Source organism: Misgurnus anguillicaudatus, chromosome 21, assembly GCF_027580225.2.
Source record: "Misgurnus anguillicaudatus chromosome 21, ASM2758022v2, whole genome shotgun sequence".
NCBI lineage: Eukaryota > Metazoa > Chordata > Actinopteri > Cypriniformes > Cobitidae > Misgurnus > Misgurnus anguillicaudatus.
The window spans coordinates 5,013,612-5,032,041 of record NC_073357.2 but is presented as its reverse complement, the minus strand read 5'-3'; the positions used below and the strand labels follow the sequence as shown (position 1 = coordinate 5,032,041).

General features: G+C 38.1%; 1 protein-coding gene across 1 annotated transcript in view; it reads left to right on the top strand.

Moving 5' to 3' along the window:
* Positions 1-18,154, top strand: part of LOC129419630 (E3 ubiquitin-protein ligase TRIM39-like) — a 53,389-nt gene extending 35,235 nt beyond the window's left edge. Inside the window, exons 6-8 of the mRNA XM_073858871.1 lie at positions 15,036-15,177; positions 16,948-16,974; positions 17,100-18,154. Coding sequence (XP_073714972.1) covers positions 15,036-15,177; positions 16,948-16,974; positions 17,100-17,653 — 723 coding nt within the window. The 3' untranslated portion in view covers positions 17,654-18,154. The remainder of the gene's footprint in view (positions 1-15,035; positions 15,178-16,947; positions 16,975-17,099) is intronic.
* Positions 18,155-18,430: the final 276 nt, after the last annotated feature.

The window sequence follows — 18,430 nt, the reverse complement described above, 5'->3', positions numbered from 1 at the left end:
GCCTTTTTGTATTTTTTGCAATGGGCCTGATACCGTGTTCCATGTTTTTAATGAATGTCCACGGTTAGAGCCACTTTTTGCATTGTTGGAAGGGATTTTGGTAGGGTTGGGCTTTGTTTTTAACAAAATGATTTTTATTTATGGATACAAGTATTCCAAAGCAAACAAAGAGCGTTGCACTTTTGCCAATTTCATAATTGGTCAGGCAAAATTGGCTATTTGGAAGACTTGTAGGCTTTCTATTGAAGGACGAACAGTTAATGTTTTAAAAATGTTCAAAGCATTGGTTGAATCGCGAATAAGGGTAGAATACATATTTTTCAAAACTGCAGACAATATGGCTGAATTTATATATAAATGGTGTGCAAATAGTGGCTTGTTCGCAGTTGGTGATGATGATTCTTTGATTTTTGTTTGGTAATTTTTGTGAGCAACTTTTGTATTACTGTGTAGAATGTAGGGGTGGAACGGTACACAGAAGTCCCAGTTCGGTTTGTACCTCGGTTCAGGCGCCACGGTTCGATTCACTTTCGGTACAATGGAGGGAAAAGCAAAACAAAAATGAAGAAGGCATTTTTTTTAGTACTTAAGCTAATCTTAAAAACATAGGTGTCCTTATCAGTGTTATTTTCAGATGTCATGAATATGAACTGAAATGCATTTAACATACTATCTCGTATTTCAAAAATGTATACCTCTTCAAGTAATCTTGTACTCATCTTTCATACAAATATGGGTTCAAATGTATTACAAGTGTTACCTAAATACATTTTAAAATTACATTTTGGCTTTATTTCATATTAATGTATAAAAAATAGGCTTGTAGGATGAATTAATAGGTGTGTACGACTTCACGAGGCGCTGCAAGAAACGACAAGTGGATGACGTCAGAGTAACGCCAGAGCGATTTGAAATCAGCCTCCTCCGCAAGATTTCTCGCTGTACTCTGACGCTGATGGCGCTGTGTAAAGTTGAGCACGCTTAAAAAACAGACCTGCAAACTTGTCGCTTTTCGGCGACAATCGCCGTTTTCTTGGTCAATTGGGTCATTCACGTGAATCGCGTAGAACCGGAGAGTTTTTTTTTTGAGGTGGTGGGGGGGGGGGTCGGGAGGCTGCCCTTTATTTAAATGCCATGCGGGCTAGAATTGGCAAACATTATTGGATAATTCTTATAATTGACACTTCTCTGGGCCAATCGGAATCTTGGCATTTGCTTTTCTCTGGGCCAATCGGAATCTTAGCACTTCCTTCAGAATCTTGAAGACAGCGCGCGAGCGCGGTCCTTTGGATGAGAGACACACCTGGCTACCACGCGAGTCTGATGGACACTTTTAACGTGAAGGAATTATCTTATTCAAGGTAAGTCGACTTTTTTGGACCAAAAACAACAACTATTTGTTTGCTTGATTTAAATTAGCGTTAGCTACCGCTTATATTGTATTTTTAGGAACGAGTCTACGCCGAGTAATGCACAAACGTAGACCTTGCATAAAGTTTGCCTATGCTTCGAGCAAAATGACTAATGTTAGCTAACTTAGCAGGACGATTGTTAGCTAGGCTTATCGTTACCCGGGTGCTCTGCCCTGAGTTCCGAGATATACGGCTACTACACAAATTCTGAGCTAACGTTACCCTGAATAACTTCATTACGGTGGCTGGCTTGCGCAGGCAGTCATTCGTGATGTGGGTAAATGTTTACTCAATAGCTGATGCGAAAGTAATGTTAAAGGAAAACCCACCGTTTTTCAATATTTTACTATGTTCTTACCTCAACTTAAACTAATTAATACATACCTATCTTTTTTAAATGCATGCACTTAATCTTTGTACATCGCGTTGTGAATGTGATTTAGCGTAGCCCCGTTCATTCCTGGTGGCTGTATACCTGGTAAACAGTAATTTTTAACAACATAGGGCTGTTTAGACAAAACAATCTGGCGAGCGTGTTGTCCTAGGCTAATACACCAACAGCAAATTTCTGTATAATAAAGGGCTACATTTTGCATCAAAGTCTGTCAATGAAATCTTTACATTGTGTTGTAAGTTGAATTTACATTATGCACTAGTTAGTTAAATGTCTAACACTAGCACTTTGAGATTGTTTATTCAATGTAAGGAGCCCTACATATAAAATGCATTATTATTATAATTATTGAACAGAAATGTATGTTGATATTCACTACATATCAGCCATACAGTATGGAGACACGTTGTTTTATCATATTAGTCCTATGTATGATAGTTTGCAAGGTTACATTTTTAATGATTTTAATTTACTTTCAGGCAATGGTTCTGGGCACTTTGGTGGAGCACTCACTGCCATTCACAATGGCCCATCATCGTCATCCTTGCACAGATGCCGGCTGAGGACAAAGTGGCTCTGTCGCACGAACATCGGCAAAATATATATATATATTTTTTTTTTATTTCTGTCTGTCTCTTGTTATTTTTTTATTTCAGTGTCATGTTTCACAACACTTCCAGGCGTTTCCGTGAGTTGTAAATAAAAACATTTGTAAAATATTAAATGTGTCATTCTCCTTAAGCTTCAAGGATGTTTTAACATTGATTTTTGATTAAAATATAGTGATTTTTGTTAAGTCATGTCAAGAATAATATTAAAATCACACAAAAAAATAGAGCTGGGGTAACCGCCCCAAAAGTACAAAACCCCACAACCCCCCCCCCCCCCCCCCCCCCCCCCATGCGCGAGACACTGTCACCTTTTTTCTCTGAGGAGTTTGCAGGTCTGAAAAAACTGAAAGCAGCTGAACTCGACAGAACTGCCCTGCGTATGCCTGTTGTATATAGCGGGACAATTTATCTCCTACTTCTCAGCGTGAGAAATACAAAGTGTGGCGTTTGAACTGACTGAAATGCGTGTGTGTCAAGGTGAATGCGTGATTAGATGTATTTCCACTCACATACCTAACAACGCAGACGCAAAGTCCTCGTCTTTTCCACCACTCTCTCGCCTGTACTACTGTAACTGACTGGAAAACTGAAGTTTTGCCAAACTTGCGATCTTAAAGAGGCTGGCGGAGCGTCTAACTCTTGTGGAACACCACCACTTGCCATACTCGCTGTCGGCTGCTCATTCACTGACTGGACCGGCGTCGATGTGACAAAACAATGCAGAGTGCCAGAGAATGTAGACGGGCTCTGAGCGCATACATAGGCGGAGCTCGGCTGCATCGGCGCCAATCAGAGCTTCAGAGCTAAAACGGGGCAACAGATTAGCTGTCCATAAAGAACCCGCGGATCTAACAGTAGTTCCGCATTACATTAATTATTTTGCCCGCAAGTTTTTTTATTTTCATACCGTGTATTCTCCATTTAAATTCATGCACCGAACCGTGACCCCTGTACCGATTCGGTTCGAAACGAATACATGTATTGTTCCACCCCTAGTAGAATGTGTAATTTAACTGATTAAAGATATATTTAAACCTCTCTCTCTCTCTCTCCAACCTGATCTCTCTCTCACTCACTTTCTGCTTTGCTACTGTTCAGACGCTCTCGCTTACTGCTCTGCGCTTTGCTCTATCACTTTTTGTATTTTATCTTATAATTTTTACTTCAGCAAATCAGCATAGTGCTCAAACTACAAAGCTTGGCATCAACGTTAAACTACAAACTTTCGGGACTGGAAGATTACAAAAAAGTGGAATTTTTCATCCGTCTAGCCTCCCACCGCCATCAGCTTACATTCCAGAAGGAAAAACACAGCTGCTTTCATTCAACAGGATAAGAAAAAGAAATGCCTCCTCAAAAATCTACTTTCTGCACAAACTGCCACAGACTTTTACAAAGGATTGCTGTTCTTGAAACAAAGTTACTTACAGGACTACCAAACCAGACGGAACACACAACAGAGGTTCGTCATCATGGACACCCTCAGCATACAGTCGGTGAGTCTCATGAATCTAATGATCAACACAGTAATCAATGGTACAAACAGGGAGCAAGACCCAAAATCACTCGAGAAATCAGACTCTCACGAGCATCACGTTTTGCCGCAGTAGCTTCCTCTACCCCAGATACAGCTATGACAAGGATTGCAAACACTGACTTACTACCACCACCTATACATCTTGAGAACAGATTTGAAGTATTAATGAATATGAGTGAGTAGTGCTGGGCGATAATTCGATAACGATAATTTTACCGATATAAACTTTTTCGATAAAACGATAAGGACAGTTCGATAAGTGATCGATAATGTTTACGCACTGTGCGTAATGTTGCGCGAGCACTTCCGGATGCGGCACGTGCTCTTGCTTTACAATCACAGTGTCAGTTAGACTTGAAGGAGTGGAAGATGAGGCAAGTTATTAATTTATTAGTAGAGCCCTATGATTTTCGCGATGCGGATAACGCGGACGGAATCACGGAATCCAAAAGCGCAGAAACAGTTTCTTGTGTGTAATGTTGGACGCGCAAACAGGGTTCGTCAAACACAACAGACACAATAGGTGCAGTATACTGTACTTTCATTCAACGTCCGCCTTGCGCACACACACGTCCGCACAGCTTTAAAAGTATATTAACAGGACATTCACTAATTCAGGAAACTGAGGAAAAACAGCAGATCCACCACTGCAGTGAATATTATGTATGCGTATGTGCGCTCCCACAGCAACGTGACACTCTTGACATCCATTTATCAGCGTGTATAGCTCGTATATGTATAACACACGCGTGATCACTGAACTAAGTTTTCTTTCTTGTTTAAGTGAACATAAACAGCTGTTACTCAGTATATAGAAACTTAAAGCAGTCTGTCTTGGTTCTTAAAGTGACAGTAGTCTGCTGCTTTTGTGTCAGAAATGTGTTGATTTCATAAAAAATAGATTTACATTTAATACAGATGCATGAACATTAAAACAAGATTTTAGTATTTGTATTTGTCATGTTCTCCATAAAAAGTAGTTTAAACCCATTATTAACTGTCTGGTTTTTACAACTTTCATTCAGGAGCAAAAATCTGCCTTTAAATTTGACAGGAGTAAAGAGTTGTTATTTATCATGATAATTATCGATATCGACTGATATGGAAAACATTTTCTCGATAATTTTTTGGGTCATATCGCCCAGCCCTATGAGTGAGGATTCTCAAAATGTGATAAATGTGATTGAACACCGATCAAATCAGCCAGCAGCTAACACTGATGCTAACTGCCCCTCAAGATCGAGCAGACAGCGGCACTCAGCGCAGAGCGCATCTGAGCCCAGAACTCTGATATTGGGTGACTCAATTATCAGAATCATTATCAACAGGGACTCAACTACGTGTTGCCTTCCACAAGCAACTGTTTCTGATGTAAACAGGGAACTTCAGAAAATTCTGATGAAACATAAGACTGTAAATCAAGTTGTCATTCATGTGGGGAAATATGATATTCACAAAGAGAAATCTGAACTCCTTAAAGGTAGGGTAACAGATTTGATCCTGAAACATTTTTTGTTATGCTGGTTAAAAGTCTCCTCACATCCTGATAGCAATCACTGTGTTAAGTTGTTTAAATGTATTTGTAGAAATTTATGTCATCTGTGAAAGGCGTAGGACCAAAAAAATGTTCAACAAATCATAGATTTCGGTCCGAACGGACGTTTCCATTTTTGTCCCTCATACGTAAGCGTAATTTGAATGCCAACGGCGCAGCGAGTCCACGCAGACACCATACGTCATCGGCGCGTTCACGTGCGCTCACCTCCTGTCTATAAACAGTGAGAACAGCAAACTTTTCTGCTGAATTGACAACCTACACAGGAGGCACACAACGAAAGACATCTTTTATAACAACAGCAAAAACTGCCTGGATCAGCAAGAGCAAAAACCAAAATTAACATCTGTAACTTTACTGCTTTACCACGAGATGAAACAGCTGCAGGAGGCAAAGGGTCTGAAAGGGTCGTTGCACTTTTTATTTTGGTAAGGTAGGTACGCGATATGTATTTGTATTGAGATGGAATCAGATATTCTACTTTGATGAAACATTGTGTTGCTTATGAAATTTGTGTTCGTTTACGGATTAGCGTAACGATATAGTTACTACGTCTACACAACCGAACGTGTGCTTAAACTAATTCTGATGTAAACCAGTTGTTTGGTTATTTTGGAAGTGTTATTCGACTTTGTACTGCAAAGTTTTCTCACTGGTGAATGAGACATGAGATGTGACCATCTGATCTGTGCGTGTTCATGTGTTTTGAAAGAGGCATGACTTTGGATGGCGATTTGACTTGAGGGTGGGATCGGGATTTCATTGCTAGGCGGCTACCGTCAGCATTTTCCAAAATGTGTTACCCTACCTTTAAGAGGGATTTCAACAAACTCATTGAAACACTCAGAATGGTGAAAGTTCAGCCGTTCATCAGTGGACCACTTCCAGCAAGAGTAACAAATAGGTTTTCACGGTTGCTTGGACTTAATACATGGCTGCAAAAAGCCTGCAACATAAAGGGACTGAACTTTATCAACAACTTCACTCTTTTCTGGAGTCAGAGACAACTATTTAAACAGGATGGCGTCCACCCAAACAGACTGGGTGCAAGAGTGCTAAAGGACAATATCTACTTCTCCCTTCATCATCCTTCAGCAGTATGTGCCAATCCACTCAACCTGAATGGCACACACACACACATGGACAGAGTATGAATGACCACAGGACATCTTTTCAGCACCTGAATGGACATGCCATCAACATATCCCACAAGGACAGAGATAACACCACGCAGCCACAACAACCACTGCTCATGGACACAATCTCAGCTGAGTCCTGCCCACAGAGCTCACCACAGTCAGACTGTGTTAGATGAGAACGGCTCCAAGATTCAGCACCCAATGACGACTCTCTGGAAAACAGCCAGGGAAACCAGGACTTTTGACCTTCTCCGGAAAAATGGAGGAACTGGTTTATGCTGGAACTAAACTATCCCACTCTATTGCTGCGAGCCCCCAGCTTTCAACCAGAAAACGGCAAGCCCCACAACCACCAAAGCCAGTGGGCCCAGCTCCCCCTCCTCGTCCTGTGAGAGCTCTTCGGTCTCTGACACAACGCCACAACGGTTTCTGACACAATTGCTATGAAAATACTAATACTTTTATCAAATGTTTACAAAAGCAGGAACTCAGTGTCCCTATATCTTTCTCTATTTCAGTTTTATTACATGATAGAAAGCCAAAGGCTTTATCAAACCGTAGAGCAAATCAATCTAATCTGCTGCCTGTTACATATCAAACTAAGTTTTCTGTTAGGGAAAAATTTTGTACTGTTAAGTTAGCACTTTTAAACATCTGTTCACTTAAAAATAAATCACTTCTAGTCAGCGACTTAATAACCACAAACAACCTGGATTTTATGTTTCTAAATGAAACATGGCTAGAAGAAAGCTACAGTGCAACTGTCCTTAATGAAACAGCCCCTTCTAACTTAACTTTTATGAGTGTCTGCAGAACTGCTAGGAGAGGTGGAGGTGTAGCTGCTCTTTTTAAAGATGTCTATCAATGTAAGCAAGTGTCATTTGGGAATTACCCGTCTTTTGAATATCTAGGTATTGTGTTGAAAGGTACTCCACGCATTCTACTTATAATTATTTACAGGCCCTCAAAATACTCTCCAGCATTTGTTGAGGACATTACAGAACTGTTATCAACGATTTCCTCAGAGTTTGACTGTTTTGCTATTGCTGGAGATTTTAACATTCACATAGATAAGCCAGAAAGCATTATGACAAAAGATGTCACAGCTGTTTTAAATACTTTTGATCTGACTCAACATGTACATGGACCCACACACAATCGTGGACACACTCTAGATTTAATTATCAGTAAGGGTGTAAACATTTCCTCAATTGTTATTAAGGATGTAGCACTGTCTGATCATTTCTGTATTTTCTCTGATATATTGATCTCTCCTACTTTTGAAACTAGATCTGTGTCGGTCAAAAAGAGATGCTTAAATGAGAACACCAGTGTGCTATTAATGAAGGCTATATCTTTAACACCAAGCATATCTGCAGACTCTGTTGATTTTCTCCTTGATTCCTTTAATTCGAAAGTTAAGAGTGCAATCGATGATATTGCTCCTGTGAAAGTCAGGAAGAAGAATGGCAGGCAAAAATCACCTTGGAGAAACTCAACAGGGGTGCAGAATATGAAGAGACAATGCAGAAAAGCTGAGCGCATGTGGCGTAAGACAAAACTTGTAGTCCACTATAATATCTATAAAGACAGCCTTCAGGCTTTCAGTGTGGAACTAGGCAAAACTAGACAGACTTTCTTTTCAAATATTATAAACAACAACATAAACAACACATGCACTCTTTTTGCTACTATAGAGAGACTAACAACCCCCCCAAGTCACATTCCAAGTGAAATGCTCTCAGACAGCAAATGCACTGAGTTTGCTTACTTCTTCTCTGAGAAAATCAATAATATCAGAAAGGTGATCAGCACATCCTTGAGCTGCGCCGGGGTCAGACAAATCAGACCACAACATCAGAAAGTAGTTACGATGTCTGATTTCGAAGCAGTTGATGGTAACATTTTGGAAGAAACAGTACAGCATCTTAAAACATCAACCTGTGCCCTTGACCAGGGATGGGCAGTATTTCAAATACATGTATTTAAAATACGTATTTGAAATACAAAATAGTATTTAGTATTTTAAAGCCTTTGAAAAAATGAAATGTAATTTGTATTTAAATACATTTAAGATGAGTATTTTTGTATTTTTAAAATACTCAAAATACTTTGAGCCAATCAACCAGTCAGGGTGCTGTTTTCATGCATCAACTAGTTCAGACCAGACACCAGAGTTCAGGTAAGCAAATATATCTGTGCAGCTTTTAGTGGGCATTAATTAAAATGTTGGAGTGGGGAAAAAGCAAGAGCGATTGATGTGATTTGTGTTATTATAACTGGCGCAAAAGGAAATTCAGATTCACACTTGCACGTTGGCATGCAGTTTAATGCACGACTGAGGGAGTGTGAAACGCTGACAAATAGGCCTACACTTTTGACTTAAAGGAAAACCTCTATTTTTCAATATTTTACTATGTTCCCACCTCAACTTAGACAAATGAATACATAACTATCCATCTTCAATGCATGGAGGAAGAGCACTTAGTTTGCAGGAGTGATGATGTTACTGCGCCCGAGGTCGAAGTGCTGCAAACTAAGTGCTCTTCCGCCATACAATATAGTTCTCATTTTTTATCCACTTAAAAATCACTACGTTTTATTTTGTGCCCCCATACTTACGCGTGTAACTACTCATGTAACAGTCTTTAAATAGGGAAAACATGGAAGTGTTTGGTGGCTTCTAAATTCTTCCCTGTTTAGATCCTAAGGAATAAATGGGGCTAGGCTAAATGCTAACACATTCATGACATGCTGTGCAAAGATTAAGTGCACGTATTGAAAAAAGATAGGTATGAAGGTAAGAACATAGTAAAATATTGAAAAACTGTGGTGTTTTCCTTTAAAGGCCCTTTCACACGTGACACGGCAAGTGGTGGAATCAGCACACAGTTGCTGATTTCTTTTTAGCTTTGTGCAGTCAAAACCTTGTTTACACTTTTGCAATTCGAATGGCTCTACTCTACGGCATGAACCTGCGGGCTCCTCAGTAAACAAACAAGGCTTTTATGCTTGACGTGCTCTCCGTTGTATAATTCTGTGAAATGACAGAGGGCGACTCTTGTGTAATTGTTTTCAAAACCATCAAAAAGCAACGATGAGAGGAAGTAGTTTGCCGAATAATTTGTCAAACACTCGTCTCGTGAGAAGTTTGTGAATACGTGGATTTCTTCACATATAAACTGATTAGGTTGTGGGTCATTTTGACGATACATGATTTTATATATTTTATATACATGTTTTTATAAAACATCATTTGACTTGAATGGGTGTTCATAAGGCTGACATGACACCTTCATAACCATGACATGACACGTGTCATGAATATGAAGGAGATTTTATTGACGTTTATGACTACTGTCATTAAGTGTCATTTGTTCAATTATGTCATTTTTATTGCAAAGATGACATTGTGTGAGATGTCTTTGTTATGACAACTTGACATTAACCTGTTAGCCAGCACTTCTATTTTTGAGCATTTTCTGAAAAACGACAACTCCAAACTAAAACATCTGCAGCTCTTAAACCCTATGGTCTATATTCATAATTCTGGTCTTGTTTGAAACTAGACACTTGACATATTGTTGCCTAATAGTCATAACAACTCAGAGTAGTAAAGAAACAGAGTAAAACAAGGTAAAATATACATTAAATGACTTCCGTTTTTCTTTAAATAACATTCACTTAGCAAAAAAGGTATGAAATGGTCATGTGAGACACCTGGGGACACCATATAGGTGAACTGAATGTCTGACCATGCTGTGATTCAAATTTGAGAATGATACTCCAAAAAATGTTGTTTCTGAGCTTTTATTTCAAAAAAGTCCAGTCGTCCTTTCAGAAAAAGTGCACTTGGAAACTCCAAATATACACATGATAACAAAATGACATTATTATAAAAAGAAAATGAGTCAGGACTACATATTTCATTATGTATATCAATTCAGAACTTCTCTGCCCACCAAAGCACATAGAAAAAACTATTTCAGAAAAAAACATTTGCACATTATAACAAAATACTTGCTATTTTGAATGTGGTCGCTCATGAATGCACTCCAGGTTCCAGTCCTCCTGTCAGTCAGATGAAGTCCTGTTACAACAAACACACACAAAGCAAGAGATGATTTTAGTTTGAGTCAAAAGTTAGAGACATAAAACTATTTGTATGAGAAACTATTATGTAATATACATGAACATAATACATATACACAAACACACACACATTACATGAATATATTTATTTATAATTACAAATGTCTTATGTTTGCCAAATAACCTATATTTCTCAGCTGGTAATACTCATATTTTCCACCACATATCTTATTTTCTAGTTTTTAGTTTGTATATTCTGTGCATTGGATTCATATAATTAGCTATAAATATGATGCATTTATATAACATGTCATAGAAAAATGAAACCATGTAAAACTCGTATATTAGTCATCTCCAGTGTTACTTTATAATCAAAACAGCTAACATGAAACAAGAAATGTAACGTAAAATAAATAATCAACAAAAGAATCCACTTACTTTATCTAAGCGAGAGCAGCTGAGCTCATAATCCGGGGCCTATACCATGAAGCCGGTTTAAGTGGATAGCCAGGTAAGTTTAAGATTAGTTTGCGCCAACCCTGGGTTTGAGGTACCATGAAAGTAGCGCGGCTTTAATCAGTGTTGGTCGCCATGGTATCTTACGCTGCACGGCTAACCTGCACGGTAGGTTATGTTCTGGATTCGAGATCTGAGACTGCAGTTTGACCAATCAGCTGCGAGCAAAGAAATATATAGCTGACGTAACTACAGTGTCTCCGCGCAAATTTTCTTTTTTTATTGAACTTTTATATTCAAATATAAACATTAAGGCATATTTAACAATCACTATTTTCTGCCGTGTTGATACCGCATTTAAAGAAAAAAAAGAGGAAAAAACTAAGAAAAAAAGGAGGGCTTAAACATCCAAAGCAGAAATAAGTCTCAGAGGTCTCCGCGCAAATTGTTAGAAGAGCACTTCGTAGAGAGAGTTTTTAGTTTTCCCTTGCCCAGTTATTTGTATGAAATATCTAGATTTTTCACAGAAGGGATCTTATCTTTGCAAACTTCTAGCCTCACATAAGAAATATATCACGTTGAATCCATGCCCTTACCTATTGCGTTGCGCTTTTTTGCAAGTGGTACAGTATGCGGTCGGTGGGGAAAACACTGTTTGTCGAACCATGCGCAAGGTGGTCCTCGCACTGTAGGGCTACATTAACAGCTTCATAGTGTTTCCCCGACATTTCCCGACCATGTCTTTAAAAGAGGGCTTTTATAAAATTCCCTGTAAGATTATTAACAAATTTAACAGTGTACATTAACTTAATAAAAGCATATTTCACTTTGGGTAGCCTACCTAAATATATTATACAATGAAGTTAATGTACATGTTATATATATTAAAAAGAGCAGAGGCAGTATTATTTTGCTCTTGAAATACATTTTTATAATCTTCATACTTTTGTATAATTAGCTCATGCTCCTCCACTAAAAAAATACACTGCTTGTATGTGCTCTCTCTGTTTTCTATTCCGATTGGTTGTTCGTGCCGACGTCACTCTTTTATGTGCACGCGCGGGTGGAGTAATCATAGCCTTAAGATCAAAGCCTGAGTTGACAGAGAAAGTTGATAAGCCGCTTCATGGGACCAATAAAGCCTGATTGCATCGGTTTGGTTTTGTCAACTCAAAACCAATCCTGTAACTCCGAGTTTGTTCAGCTACCTTCATGGTATAGGCCCCCGGTCCATCTCTCCTCGACGACGCAGTTTGTTTATATCCAGTCTTGCATTGTTGATCCGCGATCATGCTCTTTATCAACTTCTCCAAAACACTTTCAACACAAAAAAGTCATCTGCAGTCCACGATCCACAATGGAGATGTTATATCTAACATTTGAAGAGGTTTCTCAGCGGCTCCGGAGTGCCTAGCCGGCTGCTATGCTACCCAAACAAACAAACGCGCACAGAGGGGGCGTGGGCATTTCTCTCCATGCGCTTCTGTAGATTTGTGCAGAAGTACACTTTACTGACGTAAGTTGAATCCTTGTAATCGTTTCATGATTGGTTACTACCTCTGTCAATCAAAGCTTTGCTGCCTATGCATTGGCTGGCTTTGTTTTGGTGTAATCCAGTCAAAAGCCTATGGTGAGCTGAAGGACATCTATCTAGGCAAATCATTGCTCGCATGAGATTTTGAGTTGTCAAACCTTTTCTGATTGGACAAAACAGAAAAATAGGGCGGGATATTTATCGGAACAGTCTAAGGAAGCAGGAAGAGATGGATTTTCACTGATAAAAATCGATATTTGATAGAAAATAAACATGATCGATCATACTTAGCGGACGCGGGGATGTAAACAAAGGAGGATATTGCTGGATTTCTCACTATTTTTCATTGTTTTGGATTAAAACGTGGGATGCTTTTTGAAGAGTGGACCCTTACCTTGCAATGTACGTTGAAGTTTTTGGGAATTGTCAGAAATTATCAGAACCATATGGCAAGACATGTGAGTACCCACAAAATTTTTTATATGCATTCCGTCTGCATTTCATTTAATCTTTTCCACACAAGTGTATTGATTGCAAAAATAAGCTCAGAACATGAATTTGGAGTGTTTAAACTTTCAAATAATGCAAAGTTTATGATTGTTGATTGAATATTTGATGTTAAACAAAGTACAAAAACACGTAAAAACGCCCCCTAGGGCCCGCCGCCGGGCCGGTGCGTGTTAAGATTAACCAAGACAACATAACTGACCACTTTTTAACAGTGATACAAACTGAATTTGTCATTAAAATGTTATTAAGTGTTAATACTCTGTAAAATTGTTTTATAACAGCATCATGGATATTTTTTCTTGACCTCAACTACAGTGGCACAAATATTATTTGTCATTAAGTGTTAATACTCTGTTAAATAGTTTTATAACAGCATCATGAATATTTTTCAGTTCATAATGTTTATTTGACCGAGTATTAATAATTTATAATTAATTTGACATAGTATTAACACTTAATGACATTAAAATGACAGTTTAATGTAATGTTAACCCACAAAGCTAGGTAGTTTCTTAATTGTTTATGATTTATAACAAGTTGTGCTGTATTGGTTCATGTCAAGTTGTCATAACAAAGATATCTCAAACAATGAGGTATGTAAAATAAAACGAAAGTTTCTAAGCAGTTGCACAGATCTAAATGCTTTTTGGCATAGACCCAGATAGATTTCACCATAATAGGGATACTTGCACTGAATCACCAATTTCACATGTATTTTGTGTATTTTCAAAATACAAAATACTGTATTTGTATTTAAATACATTTTTCCACACAGTATTTTGTATTTGTATTTGAAATACATTTCAATGTATTTATGCCCATCTCTGCCCTTGACACACTCCCCACATCTTTTTTTCAAAAGTGTCTTTAACTGTTTAGAAGCAGATCTCCTAGAAGTGGTAAATTCATCACTTATCTCTGGGACTTTTCCAAAGTCCCTTAAAACTGCAGTTGTTAAGCCCCTCCTGAAAAAGAGCAACTTGGATAACACTGTTATCGCAAGAATTAGATGCTTTGTTTCCAGACAAGACTTAGAGAAACTTGTGCATGCTTTCATCACCAGCAGGGTGGATTATTGTAATGGCCTCCTCACTGGCCTTCCCAAAAAGACTATTAGACAGCTCCAGCTCATTCAGAATGCTGCTGCCAGGATTCTGAGCAGAACCAGAAAATATGAACACATCACACCAGTCCTCAGGTCTCTACACTGGCTCCCAGTTTCATTTAGGATTGATTTTAAAGTATTATTAATGGTATATAAATCACTCAGTGGACTAGGACCTCAATACATTGCTGATATGCTCATTGAATATAAACCCAACAGTTCACTCAGATCATTAGGATCACATCAGCTGGAAATACCAAGGGTTTACTCAAAGCAAGGAGAGTCAGCTTTTAGCTTTTATGCCAGTCGCAGCTGGAACCAGCTTCCAGAAGAGATCAGATGTGCTCCAACAGTAGTCACATTCAAATCCAGACTCAAAACACATCTGTTTAGCTATGCATTTACTGAATGAGCACTATGCTGCGTCCGAACTGATTGCACTATATTATTTATGCACTATTTTAATTATTTTCTATTTCTCTTGTTTTTATTCTTATTTTTAACAGTTTTATACTTTTATTCCTGTTTTATTCTTTTTCACACATTTAAACAGTTTTTATTAAAATCACATTTATTTTCTTTTAATTGATATTCTCTCATAATATATAATATATACAAAATGAACATTTCACATATATATAAAGTGATTCAAAATCAAATATCTCTCTTTCTCTCTTTCCCCTGCTGTAGATTGACCCATCATCCCTGTACAGAGCTCCAGACATGAAGAACTGGTCTGAGATCAATATGAAGACTCATGTGAGTGTGGAGACTCTGAGGAGAGCTCTGACTCAACTACAGGAGACTCTCAATGAGAAACTCACTCAAACTGGTATGTGAATATTAGTTACAAATGATTATTTGTATTGCTAAGTGTACACCAAACAAAGTAATTGAAAGTGAATTATTTCAAGTCTATTTTATAAAAGTAAAGCGGGAACTTTACAAAATCCCCGGTAACACCACGGTTCAGACCGCATTACATAAGTATCGCTGCGTCACTGTTGCTACTTACTGATTTATGAAAATAAACACCACAGTCTTTAATCATATTTTTCTACAATTGCACAATTAATGACGATATCCAGATAAATGTCAATAAATATTGTTGTGTCATCTCGTCAATAAAGAGAGAACGCTTCTCTTTATTGTTCTTTAACATCAAATCCGTATTTCCGCTATTATCCACTAGGTGGCGACAAAGCCGGTGCCAGACCATAACTGACAGGGAGCATGTGGCTTCCAATGGGGGGCACGCAATTAGCAACAATAACTTGCAAAAGCAAGGCATTAAAACTACAAATACAGTGTAAGCACACACTCATACAACTGGTACAGACTGTCAGCTCATTTTCCGTATAACGTGTAGAAGATCACAAACTAGTTAAACTATTTTGAACTTTGACCGCGGCGTGCTCGACGCAACAACAAACCGCCCTCGCGTTGTGCCATTAAAAAATGAATGGGTTTCATAGCGCAGCGCACACCGCGTCCTAAAAGCCGCTTTACCATAATCACGTCGTAATGCTATTAACGGTCTATAGCCACACTTCACATTTAAGCTTACGTAAATTAAAACAACGCCAACTTACCTTTAAAAAATGTGAAGCCGGCATGTACGAACATTAAACTTCCTTAAAACAGTGTCCTGTAGATTTGAAATTCCACCTCGACCTCTAATCTCTGAGTTTGAGCCAATCGGTGTTTGCATGAAGTCAGATGGAGCAGGCGGTGCTGGTCCGTTCTAAATGTTCTAATATCCATATTTTACACGATCCATAAAATGCCACGAAAAATCACGTTGCTAGTATCAAGTCACAAATATGCTGAAGACGTAAAGACGAAGAAGAATATTTTTCCAGAAGGCATTAAACTAAAACTGGGTGGCAACTTTAAAAAAAAAAACGCTGACGGGGAAAGAGTTAAGTATGCTTCCAAGCATAGTTGAACAGTTGCATGATATAAATGTTAATTTGCACGATATAAATGATTATTTATAAATTTGATGAATGTTGATTTAGAAAAATAAACACTACAGTTTTTAATGGGGGTGGTGATGGCGCAGTGGATAAGACAGAGAACTTTGGTGTGAGAGACCTGGGTTCGGATCCACTGTGACACACCATTGTGTCCAGAGGTGTGCGACCTCTGACTTATATAGCAATTGTAAATAGCTTTGGATAAAAGCATCAGCTAAATGTAAAAATTTCAGCTTTAATCTTATTTTTTATTCTGTCTTTGCTGCGTCTGTGTTGCTAGAGCACCGCGCTCTGTTTCAGCCACACTTGATTCTGAGGAACTACTTTGTTTGGCGGAAGAGTAACTTATTTGTGTTTTATTCTATAAAAACCTGCTATGCATATGAAGTAACCGTTTAATAAAAGCAATAAGCCCCGCGAAGCAGTGGTGTTACAGTGCATTATAACAGCTAAGGGGGTTTTAGGCACTCCGCTTCACGTCGTGTCTAACAACGGCACTTAGCTGTTATAAAATGCACTGGTAACCCACTGCTTCGCGGGGCTTATTGCTTTATTAAACTCTTAAAATAAAGGTTTCTCACAGCGATGCCATTCTGATGTTTTATTGTGATTTGTCTTGACAGTGTTGATGAAGATGCAGCAGTATGCAGGTACAATGTGTGATCTACACTTTTAACACAATAATACTTTACATACACAAACTCATCTCTACTATTATAAACACATCAACATCTTTATATTGTCATTCATATTCTCTCATCTCTCTCTCTCTCAGTGGATGTGGCTCTGGATCCTGATACAGCTCATCCGCATCTCATCCTGTCTGAAGATAGGAAACAAGTGAGAACTGGGGACTTTAAACAAAAACTCCCAGATAATCCAGAGAGATTTAATCCATGTGTCGGTGTCCTGGGAAAAGAGGGATTCACCTCAGGGAGATTTTATTTTGAGGTTCAGGTGAAGGACAAAACTGACTGGGATTTAGGAGTGGTCAGAGAATCTGTTAACAGAAAAGGAAAGATCACAATGACTCCTCAGTATGGATTCTGGACTGTGGCCCTGAGGAAGGAGAATGAATATAAAGCCTGGGCTGATTCCTCTGTCTCTCTGTGTCTGAAAGTGAAACCACAGAAGGTCGGGGTGTTTGTGGATTATGAGGAGGGTTTGGTTTGTTTTTATGATGTAGAGTCCAGGTCTCATATCTACTCTTTCACTGCTCAAACTTTCACTGAAAAACTCTTTCCTTTCTTCAGCCCATATCTTAATGATAAGGGTACAAATTCAGCTCCTCTGATCATCTCACCTGTTGAAATCACATCCAGAATATAAAACACTATATTAAACTAAAGTTTTATAGAATTATGAATAACAAATAGACATTATCTTAAGTATCTTTATTAATAATATAATTAAAATATAATATAATATTTTTTTTCTAATTTTAAATGTGCAGGATCAGAATAAAAGTTAAAAATGAGCTAAAAAGTAATTTGGTTAATTTTTTAAAAAATGTTTCTTGTTCCTTTTTAAGTATGAATCTTGAGCTCTCACCTTAGATTCTTAAATGGATTGAGATCAGGGGCCTCATGTATAAAACTTTGCTTAGATTCCATCCTTAAAGTATGCATACGCACATAAGGCAGAATTTGCGTACGCACAAAGGTTTTCAGATTTATAAAACCATGCGTACTCCAGAAACTGCGCAAAATTCCATTCATAATTCCCATGGAGCAGAAGATTGTACATACAACACTTAGTTTTACTGGGCATAATGTGGTCTGCATATCATTTTAATATGGATTGACGCTACAAGGAAAATATCGTCGCTGTCCAATTGAAACCTGCATTTCCAAAAACCGCTACTTACCCATACGGCAAATTTTTATATATATATATATATATATATATATATATATATATATATAATATATTGTTTTTATATAAAAAACACTGTTTAAACACTGGCATTGTCAAAGTTGATACTGGTTTCACATATGGGCAGACAGGTGTCATTATATTCATAACATTTTTAATGGAAAACAAACTCAGAAGGAGATTAAATGTTTTTGACCAGCGGATGGTGGAGATCGTTTCGGGTCATGTGTG